This window comes from Megascapheus bottae, chromosome 28 (genome assembly GCF_031878675.1).
Source record: "Megascapheus bottae isolate mThoBot1 chromosome 28, mThoBot2.hap1, whole genome shotgun sequence".
NCBI lineage: Eukaryota > Metazoa > Chordata > Mammalia > Rodentia > Geomyidae > Megascapheus > Megascapheus bottae.
The window spans coordinates 3740691-3764915 of NC_143536.1; the positions used below are offsets into that span (position 1 = coordinate 3740691).

A 24225-nucleotide genomic window follows, 5' to 3' on the forward strand; every position below is an offset into this window, starting at 1 on the left:
ATGCACAAAGACCCAGGTTCGATTTCTTGGTACCACGTACATAGAAAAAGCTGGAAGTGGGTCCGGGAGTTTGGCCTAGTGGTAGAGTGTTTGCCTAGCATGCATGAAGACCCAGGTTCAATTCCTTGGTACCACATACATAGAAAAAAGCCAGAAGTGATGCTGTGGCTCAAATGGTGGAGCTCTAGCCTTAAGAAAACCCAAGGACACGGGGCTCGGAATTTGGCCTAGTGGTTAAAGTGCTTGTCTAGCATGCACGAAGACCCGGGATCGGTTCCTCGGTACCACATATATAGAAAAAGCCGGAAGTGGCGTTGTGGCTCAAGTGGTAGAGTTCTAGCCTTGAGAAAGTCCAAGGACAGTGCTCAGGCCCAGAGCTCAAGCCCAGGACTGGCAAAAAAAAAAAAAAAGAAAACCCAAGGACAGTGCTCACGCCCTGAACTCAAGCCCAGGACTGGTAAAAAAAGAAAAGAAAAAGAAAAGAAAAAGCTGGAAGTGGTGCTGAGGCTCAAGTGGTAGAGCTCTAGCCTTGAGAAAGTCCAAGGACAGTGCTCAGGCCCTGAGTTCAAGCCCTGGGACTGGCAAAAAAACAAAAAGAACCAAAAACAAAACAACAGCAACAACAAAAAAGTATAAAATAGCCAGGCACCAGTGGCTCAGGCCTGTTAACCTAACTACTCAGGAGGCTGAGATATGAGAATCACGATTCAAAGCCAGCCTGGGCATGAAAGTCTGTGAGACTCCAATTAATCACCAGAAAACCAGAGGTGGTGCCGTGGCTCAAGTGATAGAACACTTGAGCTGAAGAGCTAAGGGACAGTGCCCAGGCCCAGAATTCAAGCCCCATGACCAGGAGTTTGGCCTAGTTGTGGAGTGCTTGCCTAGCGTATATGAAGCCTTGGGTTCGATTCCTTGGTACCACATACATGGAAAAAGCTGGAAGTGGCGTTGTGGCTCAGGTGGCAGGGCGCTAACCTTGAGCAGGGTGTCCAAAGATAATGGTTAGGCCCTGAGTTCAAGTCCCAGGACCGGCAAAAAAAGAGAAAAAAATCAGAACAAAATAAAAGACAAAGGAAGCCCACACACTGCAGCAGCACACTGAAATGAACAATAAACGATGTAAGGTGTGAATTTTCTTTTTAAGTATAATCATTTTTAAGTGACATTTGAACTGTTTTCAAGTTAAATGAAGAAACGGGGGCAAGGAGCTCTCAATCCCTTCAAGCCCCGATCCCAGGCTGCGATTCTCCTCCATCCTCCCTTTCCACGTAGACAGGGAAAGCGCTTTTCCTTTGGCAAGTGTTTCCGCAGGGAATCCGCCCCGAGAACTCCACATTTGCCCCACCCCCACCGCGCTCCTGGGCATTCTGATTGGCTGCGTCCTTCTAGTCTGTCCTATGATTGGCCGACTGCACGTCGCGAGCGGGAGAAGACCAACTTCCGGAGCTATCGCTCGGGCGAGCGGAAGTGGAGGGAGGCTTGTGGTATGGCGGGTCGCGAGATGGCCTAAAGCGAGTGCTGGACGCTTCGCGTGGCGGTCCCTCCGAGGAGTTTTGATCTTCTCGGAGGGGCCGCCATGGCGAGCGTCCACAAAAGCCTAACTTCAGCCCAATGATGACCAACGGCGTGGTGCACGCCAACGTGTTTGGCATCAAGGACTGGGTGACGCCATATAAGATCGCGGTGCTGGTGCTGCTGAACGAGATGGGCCGCACGGGCGAGGGCGCCGTCAGCCTCCTGGAGCGGCGGAAGCTCAACCAGATGCTCCTGCCGCTGCTGCAGGTGAGGGGCGGCCCCCGGCTCGCGCTCCCGCAGCGAGCGAGCTCGGCGAGGGCCTGCGCTGCGCGGACCGGACGCCGCCCCGGGCCCGGAGGAACCCGCGCGTCGTGGGCTGGGCCGGGCCGGGCCGGGCTGGGCTGGGCCGGGATGGGCTGCGCTGGGCTTTGATGGGCCGGGATGGGCTGGGCCGGGCCGGGCCGGGCCGGGCCGGGATGGGCTGCGCTGGGCTTTGATGGGCCGGGATGGGCTGGGCCGGGCCGGGCCGGGATGGGCTGCGCTGGGCTTTGATGGGCCGGGATGGGATGGGATGGGCCGGGCCGGGCCGGGCCGGGCCGGGCCGGGTTGGGCGAGAAACACTTGAGGTAGGCCAGGTTCCTCGCGTGCCGTCCTTTTGCAGGTTCGCGTCTGGCTTCAGTATTTGTTATGTGAGTGATAGGTGCAGCGTTGCATTCTCAGATCTGCTGTCTTCTGCAAACTGGGCCTAGGAAATAATAGTCCTGGGCCTGGAATTTGGCCTAGGGGTGGGTAGAGTGCTCGCCTAGCATGCACGAAGCCCTGGGTTCCATTCCTCGGAACCACACACACAGAAAAGTCGAAACTGGTGCTTGGCCCAGGTAGTCTGCTAGCCTGGAGAAAGCTCAAGGACAGTGCCCAGGCCCTGAGTTCAAGCCCCAGGACTGGCAAATAATAATAACAATAATAACAGCCATGACTGTTGGGGACACAGAGATAGATCTGTATTAATTGTTTTCCTGCCCTAGAGAATTGTAATTAAAGTATTAATAACGACATAAGTGTGGAGCAGACAATGTTAAGCACTGTGCGTGCGTGCGTGTGTGTGTGTGTGTGTGTGTGTTGCAGTTCTATGTACCAGGTGCCACTTGAGCAAGCTTTTTTCCCCTCAGTTCTCAATATTTTGTTTTTTAATTTTCCATCTGGAATACTAATTCTTTTTAATCAAAGTATATAAAACTTATATAGTAACATTCCAACCAGATCTCATTTGCTTTACTCTTTTTTTTTTTTTCTTTTGGTGAGTTATGGGACTTGAATTCTGGGCCTGAGCACTGTCCCTGAGCTCTTCAGCTCAATGCTACCACCCTACCCTTTGAGCCACAGGAGCACTTTTGGTTTTCTGGTGTTTAATTGGAGATAATTGGAGATGAGTCTCTCAGGGTTTGTAGTGCTCCTGCTGGCATTGAACCAAGATCCTCAGATCTCAGCCTCCTGAGTAGCTAGGGTTACAGGTGTGAGGAATCTCGCCCGGCTAGCCTTACTCTTTGACTTTTTTTTTTGCCAGTCCTGGGGCTTGAACTCAGAGCCTGAGCACTGTCCTTGGGCTTTTTTCCCCCTCAAGGATAGAGCTCTGCCACCCGAGCCACAGCACCATTTCCAACTTTTTTTCTATGTATGTGGTACCAAGGAATCAAACCCAGGGCTTTGTGCATGCTAGGCAAGAACCTTACCACTAGGCCAAACTCTCTGCCTACTCTTTGACTTTTTTCTTTTTTTTTTTTTTTTGCCAGTCCTGGGCTTGGACTCAGGACCGGAGCACTGTCCCTGGATTTTCTCAAGGCTAGGACTCTACCACCTGAGCCACAGCACCACTTCTGGTTTTTTGCTATGTATGTGGTACCGAGGAATCGAACCCGGGTCTTCGTGCATGCTAGGCAAGCACTCTACCACTAGGCCAAACTCCCGGCCCCTACTTTTTGACTTTTAAAGTTAGTTTGTTTTAAACCACTCAACTAGCCTACAAAGGTTTATTGTTTAAGAAAAAAAAAAAAAACTTAGGGGCCGGGAGTTTGGCCTAGTGGTAGAGTGCTTGCCTAGCATGCACAAAGGCCGGAATTGGATTCCTCTATACCGCATACATACAAAAAAAGTCGGAGTGGTGCTGAGGCTCAAGTGGTAGAGCTCTAGCCTTGAGAAAGTCCAAGGACAGTGCTCAGGCCCTGAGGTCAAGCCCAGGGCTGGCAAAAAAAAAAAAAAAAAAAAAAAAAACAAAGTAATGCAAATCTTCTCCCCCCCCCCCCCAGTCCGGGGCTTGAACTCTGAGCACTGTCCTTAGACACTTTTTGCTCAAGGCTAGCACTCTGCCACCTGAGCCACAGCACTACTTCTAGCTTTTTCTGCATATGTGATAAACAAGGAATAGAACCCAGGGCTTTAGGCAAGCACTCTACCACTAGGCCGCTTCCAGCCCGGTAACGCAAACCTTGATGGGATGAAATACAGTGATGGTTCTGCATGCTTCCTGATTATTTTTAGAGATTATCATCAATATTGACTCATTCATCTTTTTGTTGAGTACCGCTTTTGATTGGGTCTTTCTAAATGGATACAATTATGCATATTATAGGTATGTACTATTCTATAGCTTACCTTTTTTTTTCTTCTTCTTCTTTTTTTTTGGTGCTCATCCTGATGCTTGAATTTGGCCTGGACACTATTACTAAGCTTTTTTGCTCAAGGTTAGCACTGTACAGGTTAGCTACAGCTCCACTTCCAGCTGCCAGCTTTTGGTGGGGTGTGTAATTAGAGGTAGAGCCCTACAGACTGTCCTGCCTGGCTGATACTCAGACCTCAGCCTTCTGAGTTGCTAAAATTACAAAGCCAACAGAGCCTGGCTTAAGTACCTTCTTTATAAACTGATAAGGAATAGTACTCAAATTTGCCGTGATTACAACGATGGGAAGACTTGTACTATAAATACTGTGTTTTTCTCCTCCAGTTTACACCACTCCACCGGATTACACAAAAACAATATCCATGTGTGAAATATAACACTTATACCAATATCAGTGCTTTGGGTAGATAGAAAAATCGTAATTTGAGAGCTCATGTTTAGAATGATTGTTAAAGTAGAGAGATGAGCAAATGAACTTGTGTTTGTAGATCTTTAGCAGTCTCCAGTTCTTTACCATTTACCTGTAGCTTTCTTCTCGCTTCTTTTTACAGGGTCCCGATATTACACTATCAAAACTATACAAGCTAATTGAAGAATCTTGTCCTCAGCTGGCGAATTCAGTGCAGATCAGGTAAACCTCATTATTTTCTATATGTACAGAAAGGCATCAAGATGGATGAAAAATACAAAGCAATTAAAAATTATCTTTATAGGGCCAGGAGTTTGGCCTAATAGTAGAGTGCTCACCTACCATGCACTAAGACCTGGGTTGGATTTCTCGGTACCACATACATAGAAAAAACTGAAAATGGTGCTGTGGCTCAAGTGGTAGAGCTCTAATCTTGAGAAAGCCCAAGAACAGTGCTTAGGCCCTGAATTTAACCTCCAGGACTGGCACAAATACATGAATACATCAATAAAATTACCTTTATTTCCTTAAGTATCTTTCTGTTTGTTTTTATTTTTTCAAGAAAATGCATAACATTTACTATAGTATTTTGCAACTTTATTTTTCATACTCCTTATGGGTCTACCTCCTTTTTAGTTACAGATAGTTCCATTTTTATGAACTGATAGCATTGTCAGATTTTATGATTAAAAAAACAGTTTACAATGTTTATTAGAAATATGGGGAGTGACCTTTTTTCAGTTATAAAGTTTATTTTACATGCCACAATTTTATAGTGATTTTTGAGTCGCCTTGAAAATAGGTTTATTGTAGGTAGTAGAAGCATTTGAATCGCGGGCAGCTGTTCAAAGGGACTTCCTAAAATATGCACCTCAATTTTCTCATTCAGAATCAAACTGATGGCTGAAGGCGAATTGAAGGATATGGAACAATTTTTTGATGACCTTTCAGATTCTTTTTCTGGAACTGAACCAGAGGTTCACAAAACAAGTGTAGTAGGTATGGCACTCTTCTAAGAAGAGTAGAGAGTATTTTCATGAAGGGGAGCAGCTTTCTACATGACATCTATCACTAGTCTTCTCTGTCTGTGAACAAACACAATAGGGGTGTTGAACCTGTTGTTTGTATTTATTGCCGTGTGCTTTGATCTCTACAATCATTAACTTGTGGGAAAGCACCCTCTCTGTTTTGTCTACAATAGTCCGAGTCTGAGCTTGGTCCTGGGGTCTCTAGGGTTTCCCAGCTCTTTCCACAGTTCCTCTGGATCATTTGCCTGCATTGTGCAACCGTAAGTGAGGGTCACCAGCCAAACTTAGGAAGCGAGGTAAGTACCAAGTACCACCGCTGCAGTTCGTCTAGTGAGCATGTACACGACTCTTCTCTACTAGCTCCATCCCTCTGCCTTTTTTGCATGACCATTTTTATATTATTCAACATCATTTATTTGCGGATCTACTGTGTGCCAGGCTCTGGAATACAAGATAGATGTGGACTTCCCTCCCACGGAGACTGGGTTCAGGGAGGGGAGGGAAGCAGAAATGTGTGGTCAAAAGCATACCAGTAAATGTGGTCATTCTAGGGAGTCGCAGTGGCCATGATAAAATTAAATAAGGAACAGAAATAGGAAATTGGAGAGGGGAGGGACCAGTCAGTGAGTGAAGAGGAGACCAGCTTTGTGAAGTATGAGGGAAGTTTCCAGGTGGAGGGAATGCACCTGCAAGCATCTGCTTCTGTTGAAGGTAGAATGGTGACCAGTCATGGCGTCAGGTAGCTGAATACCCACTGATGCCTGTCCCTTGTCTGTGTCATATTTTGTAGGCTTGTTTCTGCGTCACATGATCTTGGCCTACAGTAAGCTTTCTTTCAGTCAAGTGTTTAAGCTATACACTGCCCTCCAACAGTACTTCCAGAGTGGTGAGAAAAAGACAGTGGAGGATGCTGACATGGAACTGGCCAGTCGAGAGGAGGGTGAAAGGAAAATGGAAAAGGAAGATCTTGATGTATCTGTAAGGTAACTCAGGCTTTGCTGGCAAGGATCCTGGTCCTGTGAGGACTTCAAGTACAACTGACTTTTAATCTTTAAATCCTGTTAAATAAGCTGGGTGCTGGTGGCTCACACCTGTAATCCTAACTACTCGGGAGGCTAGATCTGAGAATTGTGGTTCAAAGCCAGTCTAAGCAGGAAAATCCGGGAGACTCTTAACTCCAGTAAACTGCTCAGAAAAAAAAGCCACAAGTGTAGCTGTGACTCTAGTGGTAAAGCACTACGCTTGAACAAAAGAAGCTCAGGAAAAGCGTTCAGATCCAGAGTTCCAGCCCCAACACTGGCAAAAGATAAGAAAAAATAAAACCTATTAAATAACTCTCCAGTTTGCTCTGTAACCACCTAGCCCACCAGTCTGCTTTCTGTCTCTTATTTTGATTATTCTTTTTTTTTTTTTTTTTGCCAGTCCTGGGCTTGAGCTCAGGGCCTGAGCCCTGTCCTTGGACTTTCTCAAGGCTAGAGCTCTACCACTTGAGCCTCAGCACCACTTCTGGCTTTTTTTTTTCTATGTATGTGGTAGCGAGGAATCGAACCCGGGTCTTCATGCATGCTAGGCAAGCACTTTAACCACTAGGCCAAACTCCCGGCCCCTTATCTTGATTATTCTGATTACCTCATATAAGTGAACTCACACAGTGTCTTTTTGTAATTGGTTTATATCATCTTTTTTTTTTTTTTTTTTTTTTTTTTTTTTTTTTTTTTGTGGGTCACAGTGCTTGAAGTCAGTCTGGGCACTGTCAGCTCTTCAGCTCAAGGCTACCTACTGCCCTACCCTGAGCCAATCCCCTCTTCCCCTTTTCTAGAGGTTAATTAGAGTCTCGGGTCCTTTTGTGCCTGGGCTGGCTTTGAACCTTGATCCTCAGATCTCAGCCTCCCGAGTAGCTAGGATTACAGGTGTGAGCCACCGCACCCGTGCCTCCTCCATGTTCTCTCATTTTTGTCAGCATTTCCTTTATTTTAGTTTGTGTGTGTGTGTGTGTGTGTGGTGTGTGTGTGTGTATCACATTTTTGCTTGTGTAAAACTTATGATGGGTACTTGGTTTGCTCCCATGCTTTCACTGTTTGAAGGCTGTCACTATGTAGATGGGTGTAAAAGGCTGAGTCTCTGCCATCAGCTCTGTGGCTATACACCTAGAAGAGATTGTCGGATTATATGGACAACTCTGTTTCTTTTGTTTTGACATGATTTGCTTTATAGGCCATGCTGGCTTCAAGGTTTTGGTACCCCTGCCTCTGCTTCCGAAATTCTGGGATTCTAGGCATACACCACTGTACATGGCCTAAATCCCCCCCCACACACACACCCCTATGTTTTTGTAAATGAGATTTACACCTCAGGGCCTGAGCCATTCTTTACATGGATGTGTGTAACTTTGCAAATGTTCTCATTTTCACTCTATGTGATTCCTGAGTATTGTTTTTGCTTTTATTTCCAGAGAAGAGGAGGTGTCTTGCAGTGGGCCTCTATCCCAAAAGCAAGCTGAGTTTTTTCTTTCTCAGCAGGTATGCTAATTTTGTGGTTAATCCCTTTTTTTTGTCTTGTGTAGTCCTAGGTCTTGGTATATCTCTGTCATATTTGCAGGTTGATCACCTGCATTATCCTACATGCTCCATCATCACTGACAGTGTGTGGGGACAGCAATGTCTCTCTTTGTGTGACTTTATTTTTCTGTTGATAGTGCAAGGTCACTTCATAATGGTATGCCACCAATAGCGCAAAACATATAGCTTAGACTTTTCTTGTCCTAACATTTTAGTCTTTTAATCAGTCACTGGGCTTGAACTCAGGACCTAGGTGCGGTCCCTGAGCTTTCTTGCTCAAGATTAGTGTTCTACCACTTTGAGCCACAGTGCCACTTCTGGTTTCCTAGTGGTTCATTGGACATAACTCTCATGGACTCTCCTAGCTGGCCTGGTTTTAAGCCTTGATCCTCAGATCTAAGCCTCCTGAACAACCAGGATTACAGGCCTGAACCACTAGCCACCAGTTCCTGGCATCCAGAAGTTTTTATTTATTTATTTTTCTGGTCAGTTGTGGGGCTTGAACTCTGGGCTGGGGATTGTTCCTGAGCTCTTCAGCTCAAGACTAGTGTTCTACCATTTGAACCACAGCACCACTTCCAGTTTTCTAATGGTTAATTGGAGATAAAAGTCTCAAGTTCTTTTGTGCCTGTGCTGGCTTTGAACCTTGATCCTCAGATCTCAGCCTCCTGTGTAGCTAGGATTATAGGCATGAGCCACTGTGTCCTGCAAGCATCTCCTTTTATGTCAGTTCTGGGGCTTGAACTCAGGACCTGGGCACTGTTCCTGAGCCTCTTTGTGCTCAACGCTAGCACTCTACCACTTGAGCCACAGTGCCACTTCCAAGAGATTTTTATCTCTAGCCACCAAAAAGTTGGAAGTAGAGCTTTGGCTCAAGTGGTAGATCTCTGACCTTGTGTGAAAAAGATAAGGGACACACTGCTGAGACAGAAAAGGAAGGAAGGTAGTAGGTTGGCTGGTTTACTTATTTAGTTGGTTTGCTGTGAGACGTACCAGTCAGTCAGATTGTCAGTTCTCCTGCATACTTGGTAAATTTACAGATGGATTAAAGGTTAAACGTAAGTACTTAAAGGTGTAATTAGACTAGAGGAACTGTATATTAACTTTTAACTGATCTCTGGGTGGTGCCTCAACATAAAAGCTCTGGGAGAAAACAAAATCATTTGCTTTTCAGTATAAAATATATGCTTGTGATAACATGCTCTATCAAAATGAAAAGACAATAAGTTTCTACTATAAATGTATGAAGGGTTAATACTTTTAGAAATAATTTGAAAGATTGTAAAACAGCTTACAATATATTAAGTTAGGAAAAATAAAAAATTTCATGCTGTTAGAAATGTGCATATGCGTCTCTGTATCCATGTATGTGCTCTTCTGTGTAATCATATCCTGATCAAAGGACTAGAGTAAAATGTACTGAAATAATAACATTATCTTTAGGGATTGGGATACAAAATTCAGTTCTTTCAAGCTTTTTATGGTGCTCTAATGAATTAAATCAGAAATGTTGTAACTGCTTATTTTTAAAACCAGCACTTAGGAGGAGGCTAAGGTGGGAGGTGCATGGCTAGCCTGGCTACCTGGCACGACCTACTGTAAGATTACTCAAAGAAAAGAAAGAGGAGTTACTGCTATTTACAGGAAAACTCGCCTAGATTAAATGACTTTATCTTAGATTAGTATAAATGTTTCATTAGGAATTTTCTATGTCTATATTAGCCTTGCATCACCATAATGAAATACCTGATATAGTGTACTTATAAAGTAGAGTCATTAACTTTGGCTGACTTTGGAGATTCAGGCTCTCAATCACATGGCCCTGTGGGTTTGGGGCTGTGGTGAAGGTGGCACATTGTGGTGGCATGTGTGGGTGGGATCAAGTGGTCTCCTCTGCTGGTCGCCTTTTGCAGGATGAGCTTAGAGTGGGGATGGGTTTGCTGGGCCCTGAGTTGGGTAGATGTTTGGGAGGCTTGGCATTTCAGGGAGGGGAAATAGCATTGAGTCTAGTGAGAACCATGCAGCAGATTCCACATTTAGTGTTTCTGGAGTATGAGGCGTAAAGCCACTAAAGCTGGTGAGAGCCACACTTGAGGAATCTCTGAAGGAAGGTGAGCCGAGCACGGTGGCACACAGCGCTCGGAGGCTGAAGCGGCGGAGCTTGAATTCTAGTCCCTGCGGGATGCTGTCGAACAGGCATTTCCATATGCTTTTTGGCTGCTGCTTGTGCTGAGTTGTCGTTGTGTGATTTCAGGCTTCACTGTTGAAGAATGATGAGACGAAAGCCCTCACTCCAGCGTCCTTGCAGAAAGAACTGAACAACTTGTTGAAATTTAATCCAGACTTTGCTGAAGCGGTGAGTCGACTCTGGCCTGGTTGCTGAGTTGGAGAGGGTGGTCAGGGCCCCTCAGCACGAGGAAGGGCCACACGGAAGTGAGGGTCCATCTGTTGTCCTTGGTTCTTGAAAGCAATGTGGAAAGTAACAGCATAGGTTGCAAAGCTTGTCTGCCCTGGGCCCCAGGGTTTTTCTTTAGTTATAGATGTCTTTTTTTATTCGTCATCTATGTTGTGTGCCTTAGACCCAAGGTGATAGAATAGACCAATAAATAATAGCAGGCTGGAGACAGGGCTGCCGTGGAAGAGCACCAGCTGAGCAATCACAGGTTCCTTTGTTTAAACTTAACTAAGTATGGGGGGAGGGAGTTTGGCTGAGAATTTTTCCTTTCTGTTTTTGTTTTGTTTTGTTTTCGTTATGTGTTTTAATTTGGATATTTAGAAAAACTGATGGTATAATTTCTGCCTGAGTTCAGGATTGAAGGTCTCTACTTGAGCTTTCGGTGGTCACTCCTCAGCCGGATGAGGTCTGCTCCCCGATTTGGCCCTCAGGGTGAAGCGGGCCTATCAGTTTCAGGCCTGAAATGCCGGGAATGGAACTGAGAGTGTGCTGTTTGGGGGGAACTGATACCTTGAGCCCCTTTTCTTCTTCCTGTCACATAACAATAGGCACGAGTCCCAGGGAAGGGAGGAGGACAGCTGATCTTGCTGATTCCTTCTTGTTCTAGCATTACCTCAGCTACTTAAACAACCTCCGCGTCCAAGATGTCTTCAGCTCAACACACAGCCTCCTTCATTATTTCGACCGCCTGATTCTCACTGGGGCTGAGAGCAAGAGTAACGGGGAAGAGGGCTATGGCCGGAGCCTGAGATACGCTGCACTGAATCTGGCTGCCCTGCACTGCCGCTTCGGTCACTAGTAAGTCTGTCTACATCTGCCCAGGCAGGTGGAAGAGACAAATTCTCCAGTGTGAATGGAAATTTGTCCTAACACTTAGTTCATTAAAAAAAGAAAAAAGAGAATCAAGCTTGTCACTAACTTCAGTGGAACAAACAGGAAAAACTTTTTTCTAGGCAGTGTGCCCCCTGGCGCGCCTGTGTGGCATTACTGCCTCTGTGCCTGCTTCCCATGCAATACTTCCACAAGCAACCTAGCAGTCCAATAAAAGGAAATGAGGTCATTAGGCCAGAGATTCCCAGAAGGATGTTTTGGAGGAATAATGGGGCTGCCAAAACTATTTTCAGTATTTTAAAAACCAGAAGGAAGTCAGGACACTACCGCAAGTCAGACTGCCCAGCTGAAAGTCTTGTTGCCCGGGTAGTATGGGGAGCCCGGGGTGCCACTGGTGTATTTCATGGCTAAGGTGTACCTGTGGCTTTTGGTTTTCACTTTTCGCCTGTGTAAAAATAAAAAGTAAAAATTGGACAATCAGTCATTTGGGAAATAGTGTTAGATTGATTAACTTTTATAACAAGAAGGCTCTTGGAGACAGTGAAATAACATTGAATAGCGGTAAAATGGAGGAAGTTAGTAATTGAATGAGTTTACCTCCCCCCCCCCCCAGCTTTTTAGCAGTTGAATGAAATGTGGGCTCTGCTATAGGTCTTTTCAGAGATTAGGTATATAATGATAGGTATATTAATGATACAGGGTCAAAAATGGAGATTTGTATGTGGGTGAGGCAATTCTATTAGTTTCAGGAGTTCTATTTGTTTCTGGTTTTCAGACTTGAGAGGTGCTTGCGTGCAGGTTGATGGGAGCTTGTCAGGTGGTGGATGATCTGGGAGGACCTGAGCATGCTGAGGTAGCTCAGCGTTTGCAGGCCTCTCATGGGTAAATGACAAGTACAGGCCCAGGCACTCTTGAAGAGCAAACATCCAGGCATGTCAGCAAGTAAATTCAAGCAGCACATCCATAGTTTTACCTGAGAATATTCCAAACCATCTTTCCAGGTTGTCCTTTTTTGCCAGTCCTGGGGCCTGGGCACTGTCTGCTTTACCGCTTGAACCATAGCACCATTCCCAGCCTTTTCTGTGTAGGTGATACCAAGGAATCAAACCCAGGTCTTTGTGCACGCTAGGCAAGCGAAGCGATTCTCCCGGCCCCCCAATATTTTTATGAACTAACTTTTCTTTGTGCATTTAACTTTAATCTCTCTTCTGTTTTAAACTAGAATTTTCACTTAGGGCTTTGTGCTTGTTAGACTTGAGTCTAATTCCAGCCCTCTTTTGGGGAGCTGCTATGAGGGATTTTATTGAACTCGGGGCCTTACACTTGTTGGGCTGGTGATCCGTCCCTTGAACCACACCTCTAGCCCTACTTTTTACTAGTCATCTTAGGAAAGGAATCTCATGGACTTTTCTGCCCAGGTTGGTCTTTTTCCTTACTGTCCTTCTTCCCTTTCCATTTTTCCTTCTTGCCTTCCTTGTTCCCTCCCCACTTCCTTTCCCCTTCCTCCCTCCCTCCCTCCCTCTCGTCTTCCCTCTCTCACACCTAGATGGAACCCAGGGTCTCATGTGTGCTAGCTAGGTAAGCACTGTACAGCAAGAGCCTCTAGTTTTTACACTTCTGTTTTACTTGGCAGTGACCAACTTCTGCTTTCCCCGGGGCACTATGTGTACAGTTTCCTCAACTGTCTTTATGTTTATGATTTTTATGGTGGATAGATAACTAGTTAATGAGTAGAAATGAGGAAAGGTAGTCTTAGGTCTCCACATCTTTGTTTCTGGTCCTGCACTGTGGTCTTGAGTCAGTCCTTACCACTTAGCTCAGGGGATTGTAGGGATTTCTTAAGTTGTGGCGTTTGTTGAGAATCTTGTATTCTGGGCACAATTCTGGTGCTAGGGATGCGGTGCTCCTCAGAGCCGGCCAGATGGCAGTCTGGGCTGAACAGAGCTATGATGCCCGGTGATGTGCGGGGCCAGGGGTAGAGTGTGGAGATAGAGACTGCTGTTGCTTCCATAGGCATATTCCTTCTTTATGGCTGGGAATTTGGCCTAGGGGTAGAGTGCTTGCCTAGTATGCACAAAGACCTGGGTTCGATTCCTTGGTACCACATACATAGCAAAAATCTGAAGAAAAAAAAAATCTGGAAGTGGTGCTGTGGCTCAATGGTAGAGCTCTAGCCTTGAGAAAACCCAAGGACAGTGCTCAGCCTGAGCTCAGTCCTGAGCCTAAGCCCAGGACTGTGGGGGAGGGATATTCCTTTTCCAGACAGATGCATCAAGTTCTGATTCCCTTTCTTTGAGTACTAAGGCAGCAGCAGGTCAGCCCTTCCTGGTCTCTCCTCACGTAGTATTTGAAGAGAAATACAAAGACCTTAAAGGTGTTGAATACTCTGTGCATGTATCTGGAGGAAGTTTTTCCTGTCAGCGAGGAGAGCAAGTACAAAGGCCCTGAGATAGGAGTTTCCTAGAAGTTTCAGATATTATAACCAGTTTACCTCTTGCTCTTTGATTGAAAACATTTAGCAGGGATTTTCCGATTAGCAACTATGAGCAGAAGGCTCTTCTGGTTTCCCAGAAGAACCTTCAAAGATTTGCCTGACTCTCCTTTTTTTTTTTTTTTTTGCCAGTCCTGGGCTTGAGCTCAGGGCCTGAGCACTGTCCTTGGGCTTTCTCAAGGCTAGAGCTCTACCACTTGAGCCTCAGCACCACTTCCGGCTTTTTTCTATGTATGTGGTACCGAGGAATCGAACCCGGGTCTTCATGCATGCTAGGCAAGCACTTTAACCTCTAGGCCAAACTCCCGGCCCCCTGACTCTCCTTTTATGTTGGTAATGTGCCTTTTTTTTCTACCTGAGAAAAAGAAGACTTCTTTTTAGTCCTATGGTAGCATATATATTTGTACATACATGAGGCGTTTGTGTTTAGTCTTTCCAAACCACCTCCTCTTCCCTAAGTCTCACATTTTAGTCCTCAGATGTCAGTGCAGTCAGGGTGTGCCTCCTGTGGCTTAGGAAAGGGACTGAAAGAAATACAAAGCAGTTGTGTGTGTTTTTTTTTAAGTACATTATTTACTTCCTTAAACAGTTAGAGAAAAAAATCAGCACATAAAGTTAAAATAACTCATGTGAGCTAAGTGTCAGTGGCTCGTGCCTGTAATCAAAGCTACTCAGGAGGCTGAGATCTGAAGATTGCAGTTCAAAGCCAACCCACGCATAAAAGTCCATGTGACTCTTATCTCCAATTAACTACCAGAATGGGACTATGGCTCAAAGTGGTAAGAGTGCTAGCTTTGAGCTGAAGAGCTCAGGGACAGCTCCCAGGCCCAGAGTTCAAGGCCCAGGACCAACAACAACCACAGCACAACAACAAAAACTCTTGCTGATGTTGGAAGAAATTTAATTAGGTAAACTTTTCCTTCAGTGAGTGACTCCCAAGAATTTCTGGTCCTTATTTAAAGATTACCAGTGACCTGGCATCAGTAGCAACCCAAAACATCAGGCTTGACGTGTTGTGGAGAGGCTTTATGGTGTAGTTAACAAAATGCGGTGATGGATGGTAGTGAGTCACATTGCATTCTGAGGTGCGTTCAGAAGTGGTAGCTGGCCAGTCTTCATAGAAGCTGAGAGGCTGAAAACACAGGCAGTGGACAGCTACATGAGTAGGGGAAACAGATCTTAACTAGAAAATACTTTGTAAACTAGTTTTGGGGGGGGAAAATGATAAAAGTAGCAAATGCATATAGTGAAACAAAAATTTAAAAAACTCAATGTGGAAGGAAATGCAATGAGAATTAAAACGCTAGTTTTCTCTGCCCCAGCACTAGACATCTGAAATGAACTTTCAAGGACAGAGAGAAAGCTGTGTCTTCATTCCCTTTATTACACGCTCTCCCTAGAGAGGTCCCGGTCTGAATCCCTGCAGCAGGTGTGGCCTGCTGCACGCAGGGCCACCCGGAGTCCTCACAGCGCCCAGCCCGGAGGCCCAGGGCGGATGGCTCGTGTGCAGATGAATCCTGCTGCCCTTGCTCGTGCATGTTTGTGACTGCTCGTGGGTATTAATGTGTAGTCTGTCATCAGCCAACAGGCAGAGCTCGCCCTGCAGGAGGCAATTAGGATTGCCCAGGAGTCCAACGACCACGTGTGTCTCCAGCACTGTTTGGTGAGGTCATCCTCTGGGCTGGGGTTCTTGCTCGCGGGTTGAGTTGGCCTTCGGAAGGCCCCATTGGAACCGGGTTAATTCCCAAGCTGGAGCAAGTGAAGGGAACGCCCTGAAGCACCATGTTGATTCAGAGAGGGCTGCCTACAGCCCTCAATTTCATGGCATTTGTTCCGTGGGGGGCTGGGCGGTTCTTGTCTACGATGCCACTTGCCCCATAGAAGTAGACAGTAACTGCCATGTTGAGTGTTGGCCTTCATGAAAAGAGGTGTGCTGTACCTGGGAACACAGTGAGATTGATCTGTAGAAACACAGGAGGGAGTGGAGTCACCTGACCACTGTCTCGTCATCACGGTTCTCAAAAGGCCAGATGGGGGCTTTATGCTTTCAAACATCTGCACTCACAGCTGGCAGAGCACTGCAGCAGATAGATGGATGGCGTATTTATTTCAGTCTGGCTCTAGTGTATTAATATATTTGAAAGGTTTAATTTGGATTCCTAGCTCCTAAGTGAGTAATTGAGAGTGCTTCTTTTGCCCCTTTTAGTTCTTTCTTGTGAGTGCATTGATATTTCGCTGGATATTTGCTGTGGCTGTCATTATGATGCATTTTGACGATTGTCTCTTGCCAGAGCTGGCTTTATGTCCTGGGGCAGAAGAGATCTGATAGCTATGTTCTGCTGGAGCACTCAGTGAAGAAGGCAGTACATTTTGGGTTACCGGTAAGGCTCATCTTTCTGTGAGATTGCTTCCATAGTGGTGTTGAGCCTTGTCTCTTCCCGCTCTCCTCCGTCATGAACCAGTGATACAATTAGCATGGATATTTCCATGTATGGCTTCTCTGGGTCGTTTCCTGTGACTTCAGTTATTAATCAAAACACTAAATTCTCTGTTCTCTTTGTTCTAATAACATCTGTGAAAGCTCCACTTATCAATTTGATGAAATATCTAGAGTTTATTGAGCAACACTTACTTAGGAATATTCTAGAGAACTTTAGTAAAGCCTTTTTGTACGTGTGCGGGGCCTCAGAAATGGTAGGGAAGTTTTCTACCATTGAGTTACACCCCCAGTGTTAGAGAGTCTTACTTTTAAATCAGGGGTTGGCAAGCCTTCCAGCTTGTGGACCAGGTGTGATGCGTTAACTTTCAAAGGGAGTGCGGGTTTTCCGTTTTTAAATGGTAGGGATGGGAAACAATGGAACCCTCATCTGTCCCAAGCAAATTCATTTATTCTCTGACCTTTATAGGGAAAGTTTTGCTAATCCTTGTTTTAAAAAATAAAGCCAGGAACCAGTAAACCCATGGACAGGCCTGTCCTTTCTTTTTCACAAGAATACTAAGGCAGGGCCTGAGTTAGAGTCTCAGTGAAGGCTCAGAAAACATAGAAGGGAATGTGTGCACACAGGAAGCAGCAAGGACTGGGCCTCTAGTTCTCTGTTGCTCGAGGAACCTTACGTTAGCTCAGAAATGGGTTGAAAAGAGGACCATTGGCAGTGGGACTGTGGAAACAGTCTCAAAAAGTTTGAAACAAACAAGCAAAAAAAAAAACCCTTAGGAAAAAATGAAAAGTAGTTAGACATGATAATATAATGAATGCCTAGGCTTGTTAGATACATAAATTGTATGAGATTCTGTCTGGGAAAAAAAGCATCCCGTGCTCAGATCCGAAGTGGCTCCTTGAAGTAAGTGAGACAGCTCTTCCCCTAGACTCTGGACTACCTTTTTGAGTTGACTGTAGAAGTCAACAGAGAAGATCATTTGTTGCTCATAACAGGCTCTTTTTTGATCGCCTATTATCTCGTGTTCCCTGCACTGTTTGACCTATGATTTCATTGTAACCCTTATGACAATTCTTTATGATAGGTTTGATGCCCATTTTACAGATGAGGAAGCTGAGGCTTAGCTAAGAAGCTAAGTGACTGGCCCTAAGTTACACCGTAAGTAGCAGAGGCAGTGTCTTAAGTCCAGGTTCAACTAAACGCCAAAGCCCTGGCTCTGTTGTGTTGCCCTCTGCTTCTCTTGCAGCCCTAGTGTTTCAGGAGCACCTCACACGGGTCAGGGCTGAGGTCAGGCTTAGGCACTTTATAAGTAGAGCTATCACTGTGCATGTGCGGAAATGTGAAATCCACCACATTTCTGAAGAGTGGAATGAGTTCTGTCGTGTAATCTCTATCTTGGGTGGTGGGTATATCTGTCCCCTTAGTACCTCGCCTCCCTGGGGATACAGTCCCTTGTTCAACAGAGAGCGTTTGCTGGGAAGACAGCCAACAAACTGATGGATGCCCTGAAGGACTCGGACCTCCTGCACTGGAAACATAGCCTGTCCGAGCTAATTGACATCAGCATTGCCCAGAAAACAGCCATCTGGAGGCTGTACGGCCGCAGGTAAGTCCTCCAGCCGACTGCCCAGGCCCTGGAGGGCATGAAGCCTTCAGAGAGAAGCAGGAGCTAGCAGACTGGTTCTGTACAAGGTTCCCCCCTTTGAAAGTGGTTTGTGTAGTGTGTCAAAGACTAATGCTTTAGAAGTTCCTGTTGACTGTGCTAAGTTGTTTTGGTTTTGTTTGGTTGTTTTTTTTTTTTCCCCCCCTCCATGCACATTATTTATTCTTCCCAGCTGCTCTGTGAGTAGCTGGAAGGTGGTCTTGGCTCTGGATCACACATCTAGTTGTAGTGGACCAGTGGACCCAGGTCACCTGACCCCAGCCACAAGTTCCTCTGTCTTGAGACAAGAACTTTCCTTCCTGTTTGCATGCTGCATGGCCGACCTCTCCCCAGCCGGGGACCCCCGGCTCCCCTTCCCCACAGCTGTTGTGTAGAGAAAGCTGCTTTTCTGTTTGCCAAGGTGTTTTCTTGAGAATATTCCAGCTTTGTATATTACGTTTTCCACATAGCCACCTGTAGCTTGGAATTCAACCTCTGAACCAGATTGTCCTCTGGAGCCATGTCGCCCCCTCTCCTAGACATTCTGCCATTTCTAGGAATTCAGTAATGAAACAAGTGCCTTTTTACCAGTCTTCTTTTTGTATTTCAGATAATTTTTTGGCACGGTGTGCTCTTGAGACAGCTGCCGACACTGGCCACTGCCTGCATTGCCAGAGCAGCCGGTGCCAGGATGGCATCGGGTCTGAATTTACCCGTGAAACCTAATTAATATACTGTGTCCTCAGGGAAAGCCGAGGGGGGCGGGGGCGGGGGGTGTGGAAGCCTGGCACTCCTGTGCCTTGGGGGCTGCTCACCCAGGATGCACTCTGCTCTCCTTGGCCCAAGGGCAAGAGAGTGGGCATGGGGAGGCAGCGGCTTCCACACAGCAGAGCCTGCAGAGGGGGTTACTTCCTCGCCTTTCCTCTGAAGATAACAAACTGCAGGCTGTGCCCAGGGGCGGCCTGGTCTGCTGCCTGAAGCCACATCCTGTTCGCTCTCCTCACCCAGCACCATGGCCCTGCAGCAAGCCCAGATGTTGCTAAGCATGAACAGTCTGGAATCTGGGAACTCAGGCGTGCAGCAAAACAACACCGAGTCCTTCGCCGTCGCCCTGTGCCACCTTGCAGAGCTCCACTCGGAGCAAGTATGTACACCGCACTGCTCAGCCTACGATGATTAATTTAAAATGAGAGGCTGCTGGGGACTCGTGGTTTCAGAGTCCTCCCGGCATAGTAGCTTGGCCTTTAGCTCCGGCCTGTGGCAGTGGAGTCTGTTCACATCTGCAGCCCAGGGTCTCTGATCTCCTTCAGAGTCGCAGAGTCATGCTTCCTGTGACCCAGCTTCCTTTGGGGGGGGGGGAGGGCTTTGTTTAAAAGAATAAAAAACTTAATGGGCTCAGTGTGGTAGCATACACTACATGTGGACCTGGAGGCAGGAGGATTAGGGCAGGCAAAAACACGACACTCTATGAAAAATAAAACCAGGAGGGCTGTGGCTCAGGGTCAGTGGTAGATTGCCCGCCTAAGAAGTTCAAGGTCCTAAATTCAAACCCCAGTACAACTAGGTAGGTAGGTAGAACTTATTTATTAATACACAAGGTTGATTTAAGACGTTCTAGAAACGGCTCTTCCAAACCCTAGCCTCAGCCTAGTGTCTCTCGGGTTGCTATGTGGGGAGTGGGCAGGGCGTGTGGCCAGCCTGCGCTTGCTCCCTTACCCGACTGTGCCTCTTGCTGTTTCAGGGCTGTTTCGCAGCAGCTGCGGAAGTGCTGAAGCACTTGAAGGAACGATTTCCACCCAATACTCAGCATGCCCAGGTAACCTGGCACACTTTAAGTCCTCTTTCAGAAAATGAATATTGAAGGGGTATCGATGCCTGAGAAGTAATGCACCTACTCCCTGACGAATGTAACTGTAACCCCTGTATACATTATCCTGACAGTTAAAAAGAAGGAAAAAAAATGAATATTGAGCTGAGAAGCCAGGGCTGTAATTGGGTTTTAGAACACCTTCCTGACATTCCATTCCTAGCACCACCAAAAAAGGGGGGAGGGTATGGAAATGGAAATGACAGATACTGGAAGAAGGAATTTATTAGGAAGTTCAGTAAAATGTAAGAGCCTGAACAGGGAGTTTGGCCTAGTGGTAGAGTGTTTGCCTAGCATGCGTGAAGACCTGGGTTCAATTCCCTTAGTACCACATGCATAGAAAAGTCAGAAATGGAAAAAAAATGTAGGAGCCTCTGAAATCAGTAAAGCAAAATGGGAGCTGGAAAACTGGTTGGACAGGTATCTGTTACACTGGTCCCTGTACTTTTTGCCATGCCATTAATATTTTTCAAAAATCACCTTCAAAAAACAAAATACTGGGGGCTGGGAGTTTGGCCTAGTGGTAGAGTGCTTGCCTAGCATGCACAAAGGCATGGGTTTAATTCCTCGGTACCACATACACAGAAAAAAGTCGGAAGTGGTGCTGAGGCTCAAGTGGTAGAGCTCTAGCCTTGAGAAAGTCCAAGGACAGTGCTCAGGCCCTGAGTTCAAGCCCAGGACTGGCAAAAAAAAAAAATACATATATATATATATATATATATATATATTGCTGGGCAAGGTGGCTCATGCCTATAATCCTAGCTACTCAGAAGGCTGAGATCTGAGGATCTACATTCAGAGTCAGCCCAGACATTAAAGAATGTGAGACTCCCATCTCCAGTTAACCAATTAACTGGAAATGGCGCTGTGCCTCAAGGGATAGGATGGTAGCCTTGAGCACTTCAGCTCAGGGACAGTGCCCAGGCCCAGAGTTCAAGCCCCACTACTGGGGGAAAAAAACTGAAGTGCCTAGAACTTTAGTCATTGTAAGGAGAGTTGCTAAGTGAACCAAAATACTATTACATTGCCCTGGAATAGTAATGTGATGTTTACTTCCTTTTTCTTTCTCTCCTAGTTGTGGATGCTATGTGATCAGAAAATCCAGTTTGACCGAGCCATGAATGATGGCAAGTTTCATTTGGCAGATTCACTCGTTACAGGGATCACGGCTCTTAACAGCATAGAGGGTGTCTATAGGTAAGAAACTGGCGGGGGATGGGAGGGGGGCAGAGTGAAGAAGTTTCTTAATGGCTTCTATTCTAGTTTGTTTTTCTTTTTATGATATTTTTTTCTTTTGACAAAAATTAGATCCCAGCCAGGTGCTGGTGACTCACACCTATAATCTAGCTACTCAGGGAGCTGAGATCTTAGGATCACAGTTTAAAGCCAGCTTAGGCAGGAAAGTCCATGAGATCCTTATTTCCAATTAATCACCAGAAAACCAGAAATAGAGTGTGGCTCAAAATGGTAGAGTGCTATCCTTGAGCAAAAGGACTTAGAGAAGAGTACTCAGGGCCTGAGTTTAAGTCCCACAACTAAGAACAAAAATAACAATTAAGGGCCTAGGGTTTAGCCTAGTGGTAGAGTGCTTGCCTAGCATGCACGAGGACCCAGGTTCAATTCCTTGGTACCACATACATAGAAAAAAGCCAGAAATGGTGCTGAAGCTCAAGTGGTAGAGCCCTAGCCTTGAGAAAGTCTAAAGACAGTGCTCAAGCCCTGAGTTCATGGCCCAGGACTGGCAAAAAAACAAACAAACAATATAATACTATTTTAGTTTTTCATTTTGGGAGATTTGCAGTGTAACCAAAGAATCCAATCTTTTTACACCTCATGTCATGTGACTTTGATAACAGCTTTTTTTTTTTTTTTTTTTTTGCCAGTTCTAGGCTTGAGCCCAAGGAATCGAACCTGGGTCTTTGTGCATACTAGGCAAGCACTACCACTAGGCCACACTCCCAGCCCAGTGAACCTCTACTTGGCCAGTAGAATTACTTTTGATTCTGTTTCAGAAAAGCAGTTGTATTTCAAGCTCAGAACCAAATGACGGAAGCACACAAGCTTTTGCAGAAATTGTTGACCTACTGTGAAAAGTTGAAGAACACAGAAATGGTGATCAGGTGAGCGGTGGCCCACACGCACCCTGCCCGCTCCCCGGTGGTATGCATCCCCTCACCCGCTCATGTCTTTGCGGCCAGCATCCTGCTGTCGGTGGCAGAGCTGTACTGGCGATCTTCCTCCCCCACCATCGCCATGCCTGTGCTGCTGCAGGCCCTAGCCCTCTCCAAGGAGTACCGCTTACAGTACTTGGCCTCCGAAACCGTGCTGAACTTGGCTTATGCGCAGGTAAGCCCTACTGTTTGGGCAGCACTCATTAGTGCCCAAGCCCGGGTTTGTGGTACGTTCCTGCTCTTTTGGTATTGAAGAGGGTCGCACTGAGCTTTCACGTGTTTGTGGTGGAGCATGCCAGCCTTCCTTGGAACCTGATGACCTGGTGGCTTGCGGGTTTAGTAAACTGTGTTCACTAAAGGAGACTCCATCTTCTACAAGGCCCCTGCCTCGTGCCAGTGACTCTCCGGCTCAGAGCCATGTGCCTCCATTACTGCTATCCTGCTAAGTACATGTTTCTTTAGAAGACCATTTTATTTCCCCTATACTTTTGAGTAACTTTCTTAGATGCTACCTACCACTAATAATTCTTACAGAGCTAGTTTGACACCATAGAGTCCCTAGCCTAAAAGGTATCAATACTGAGTTGTTTTGTCAAGACAAATCCTGTCCACATGGCGCATATGGCTGGGTGTTCTGGAAAGGGGGGTGGAGATGGCCGTTCAGTGAGCATGGTAGAGAGGCGTCCTTGGGGCAGTGGCACTGGCCGTGGGTGTGACCATGCTATGATGGTTCTTTTCCAGCTCATCCTTGGGGTTCCAGAACAGGCCTTGACACTTCTCCACATGGCCATCGAGCCCATTCTGGCAGATGGAGCTATCCTGGACAAGGGTCGCGCCATGTTCTTAGTGGCCAAGTGCCAGGTGGCTTCCTCAGCTTCCTATGATCCACCGAAGAGAGCCGAAGGTAGGAAGCTGTACAGACGCCCCAGGATGCTGCCGTGCTCCCCTCCCAGAGCAGCACACAGCGTTAGGTGGTCGGCAGCGCGGGTGAGGGGATGTAACACAGTGAGGACTCTCACAGGCAGGCTTGGCAATGAAGGTTAACCATATGACACCAGACAGCCAGGCACCTGGAGATGTGAAAACTTCACCTTCGTGGTGCTGGTCGGCTTTTTTGTTTGTTATCCTAATTTCTTTTTTTTCTTTTCTTTCTTGATGGGTCATGGGGCTTGAACTGGTCAGCCTGGGCGCTATCCCTGAACTCTTCAACTCAAGGCTACCACCCTACCTTTGAGCCAAGCCCCACTTCCCATTTTCTAGAGGTTAATTGGAGATAAGAGTCTCAGGACCTTTTGTGCCCAGGCTGGCTTTGAACCTCGATCCTCAGATCTCAGCCTCCTGAGTAGCTAGGATTACAGGTGTGAGCCACTGCACCCGGCTGTTACCCTAATTTCTTAAAGAAGGGAAAATATGAAGGTATTTAGTTCGTGTTAAGTAAAATAAGATGCCAGGATTTGGAAGCTGTGTAGAGTTTGATGTGTGTGTTGTTTCCCCCACTATCTGTCAGCTCTGGAGTCTGCCATTGAGAATCTCAATGAAGCCAAGAACTATTTTGCGAAAGTCGACTGCAAAGAGCGAATCCGGGACATCACCTACTTCCAGGCCAAACTGTACCATGTCCTAGGGAAGACACAGGAGAGGAACCGGTGTGCCATGCTTTTCCGCCAGCTGCATCAGGAACTGCCCGCCAATGCCATGCCCTTGATCAACCACATCTAGAGGGCTTGGTGTACCCCACCCCTGCACCCCACCCACCAGCCCCCTACCCCCGCTGCACACTGGTTGTGGTGGCGGAACTTTGTCGTGTCAGTAAACTACATTCTGTTGTGCTTGTCTTACTTTGTCACTAGTGAGTATTTCATTTTGCTCTTCTTAGAGGATAGTCCAGGATGATGCTTTCTGGGCAGAATTGCTAAAGTTTTTATAGGAATTATGTGCACTCTCTTTCTGTGTAAACCTCTTGATCATATCAGGAACTCTGGGGAGTGGGCAGACCTCTCCATGGCCTCATTATAGTCCGTCCGTCCTTCCTTCCTTCCTTCCTTCCTTCCTTCCTTCCTTCCTTCCTTCCTTCCTTCTGCTGGGGATGGACCTCTGGGCCTTGCACAAGCTGCTTTTCCACTGAGCTCTACCTGCAGCTCCAGTG

The 24225-nt window shown here is 46.4% G+C and overlaps 1 protein-coding gene across 3 annotated transcripts; it reads left to right on the forward strand.

The window, feature by feature from the left end:
- Window positions 1-1457: 1457 nt before the first annotated feature.
- Anapc5 (anaphase promoting complex subunit 5) lies at window positions 1458-23914 on the forward strand. 3 transcript variants are annotated; one of them, XM_090320009.1, is made up of 17 exons: window positions 1458-1782; window positions 4741-4820; window positions 5488-5597; window positions 6417-6609; window positions 8079-8145; window positions 10439-10540; window positions 11247-11437; window positions 15543-15624; window positions 16253-16342; window positions 17824-18005; window positions 19050-19185; window positions 19783-19857; window positions 20984-21105; window positions 21921-22028; window positions 22107-22254; window positions 22821-22983; window positions 23587-23914. In XM_090320009.1, exons 1-17 carry the CDS (start codon window positions 1612-1614, stop codon window positions 23796-23798), a joined length of 2232 nt encoding a protein of 743 aa, XP_090176135.1. In that variant the 5' UTR covers window positions 1458-1611; the 3' UTR covers window positions 23799-23914. The 3 variants fall into 3 exon arrangements, with proteins under 3 accessions (XP_090176135.1, XP_090176137.1, XP_090176136.1); XM_090320011.1 differs by having other exon boundaries at window positions 17848-18005; XM_090320010.1 differs by having other exon boundaries at window positions 17863-18005.
- Window positions 23915-24225: the final 311 nt, after the last annotated feature.

Coding starts and splice junctions, on each gene's coding strand:
- Anapc5 (XM_090320009.1), top strand. CDS start 1,612: ATGATGACCAACGGCGTGGTGCACGCCAACGTGTTTGGCATCAAGGAC. Junction 15,625..16,252: donor TGTGTCTCCAGCACTGTTTG/GTGAGGTCATCC, acceptor GTCTCTTGCCAG/AGCTGGCTTTATGTCCTGGG. Junction 18,006..19,049: donor TGGAGGCTGTACGGCCGCAG/GTAAGTCCTCCA, acceptor CTCCTCACCCAG/CACCATGGCCCTGCAGCAAG.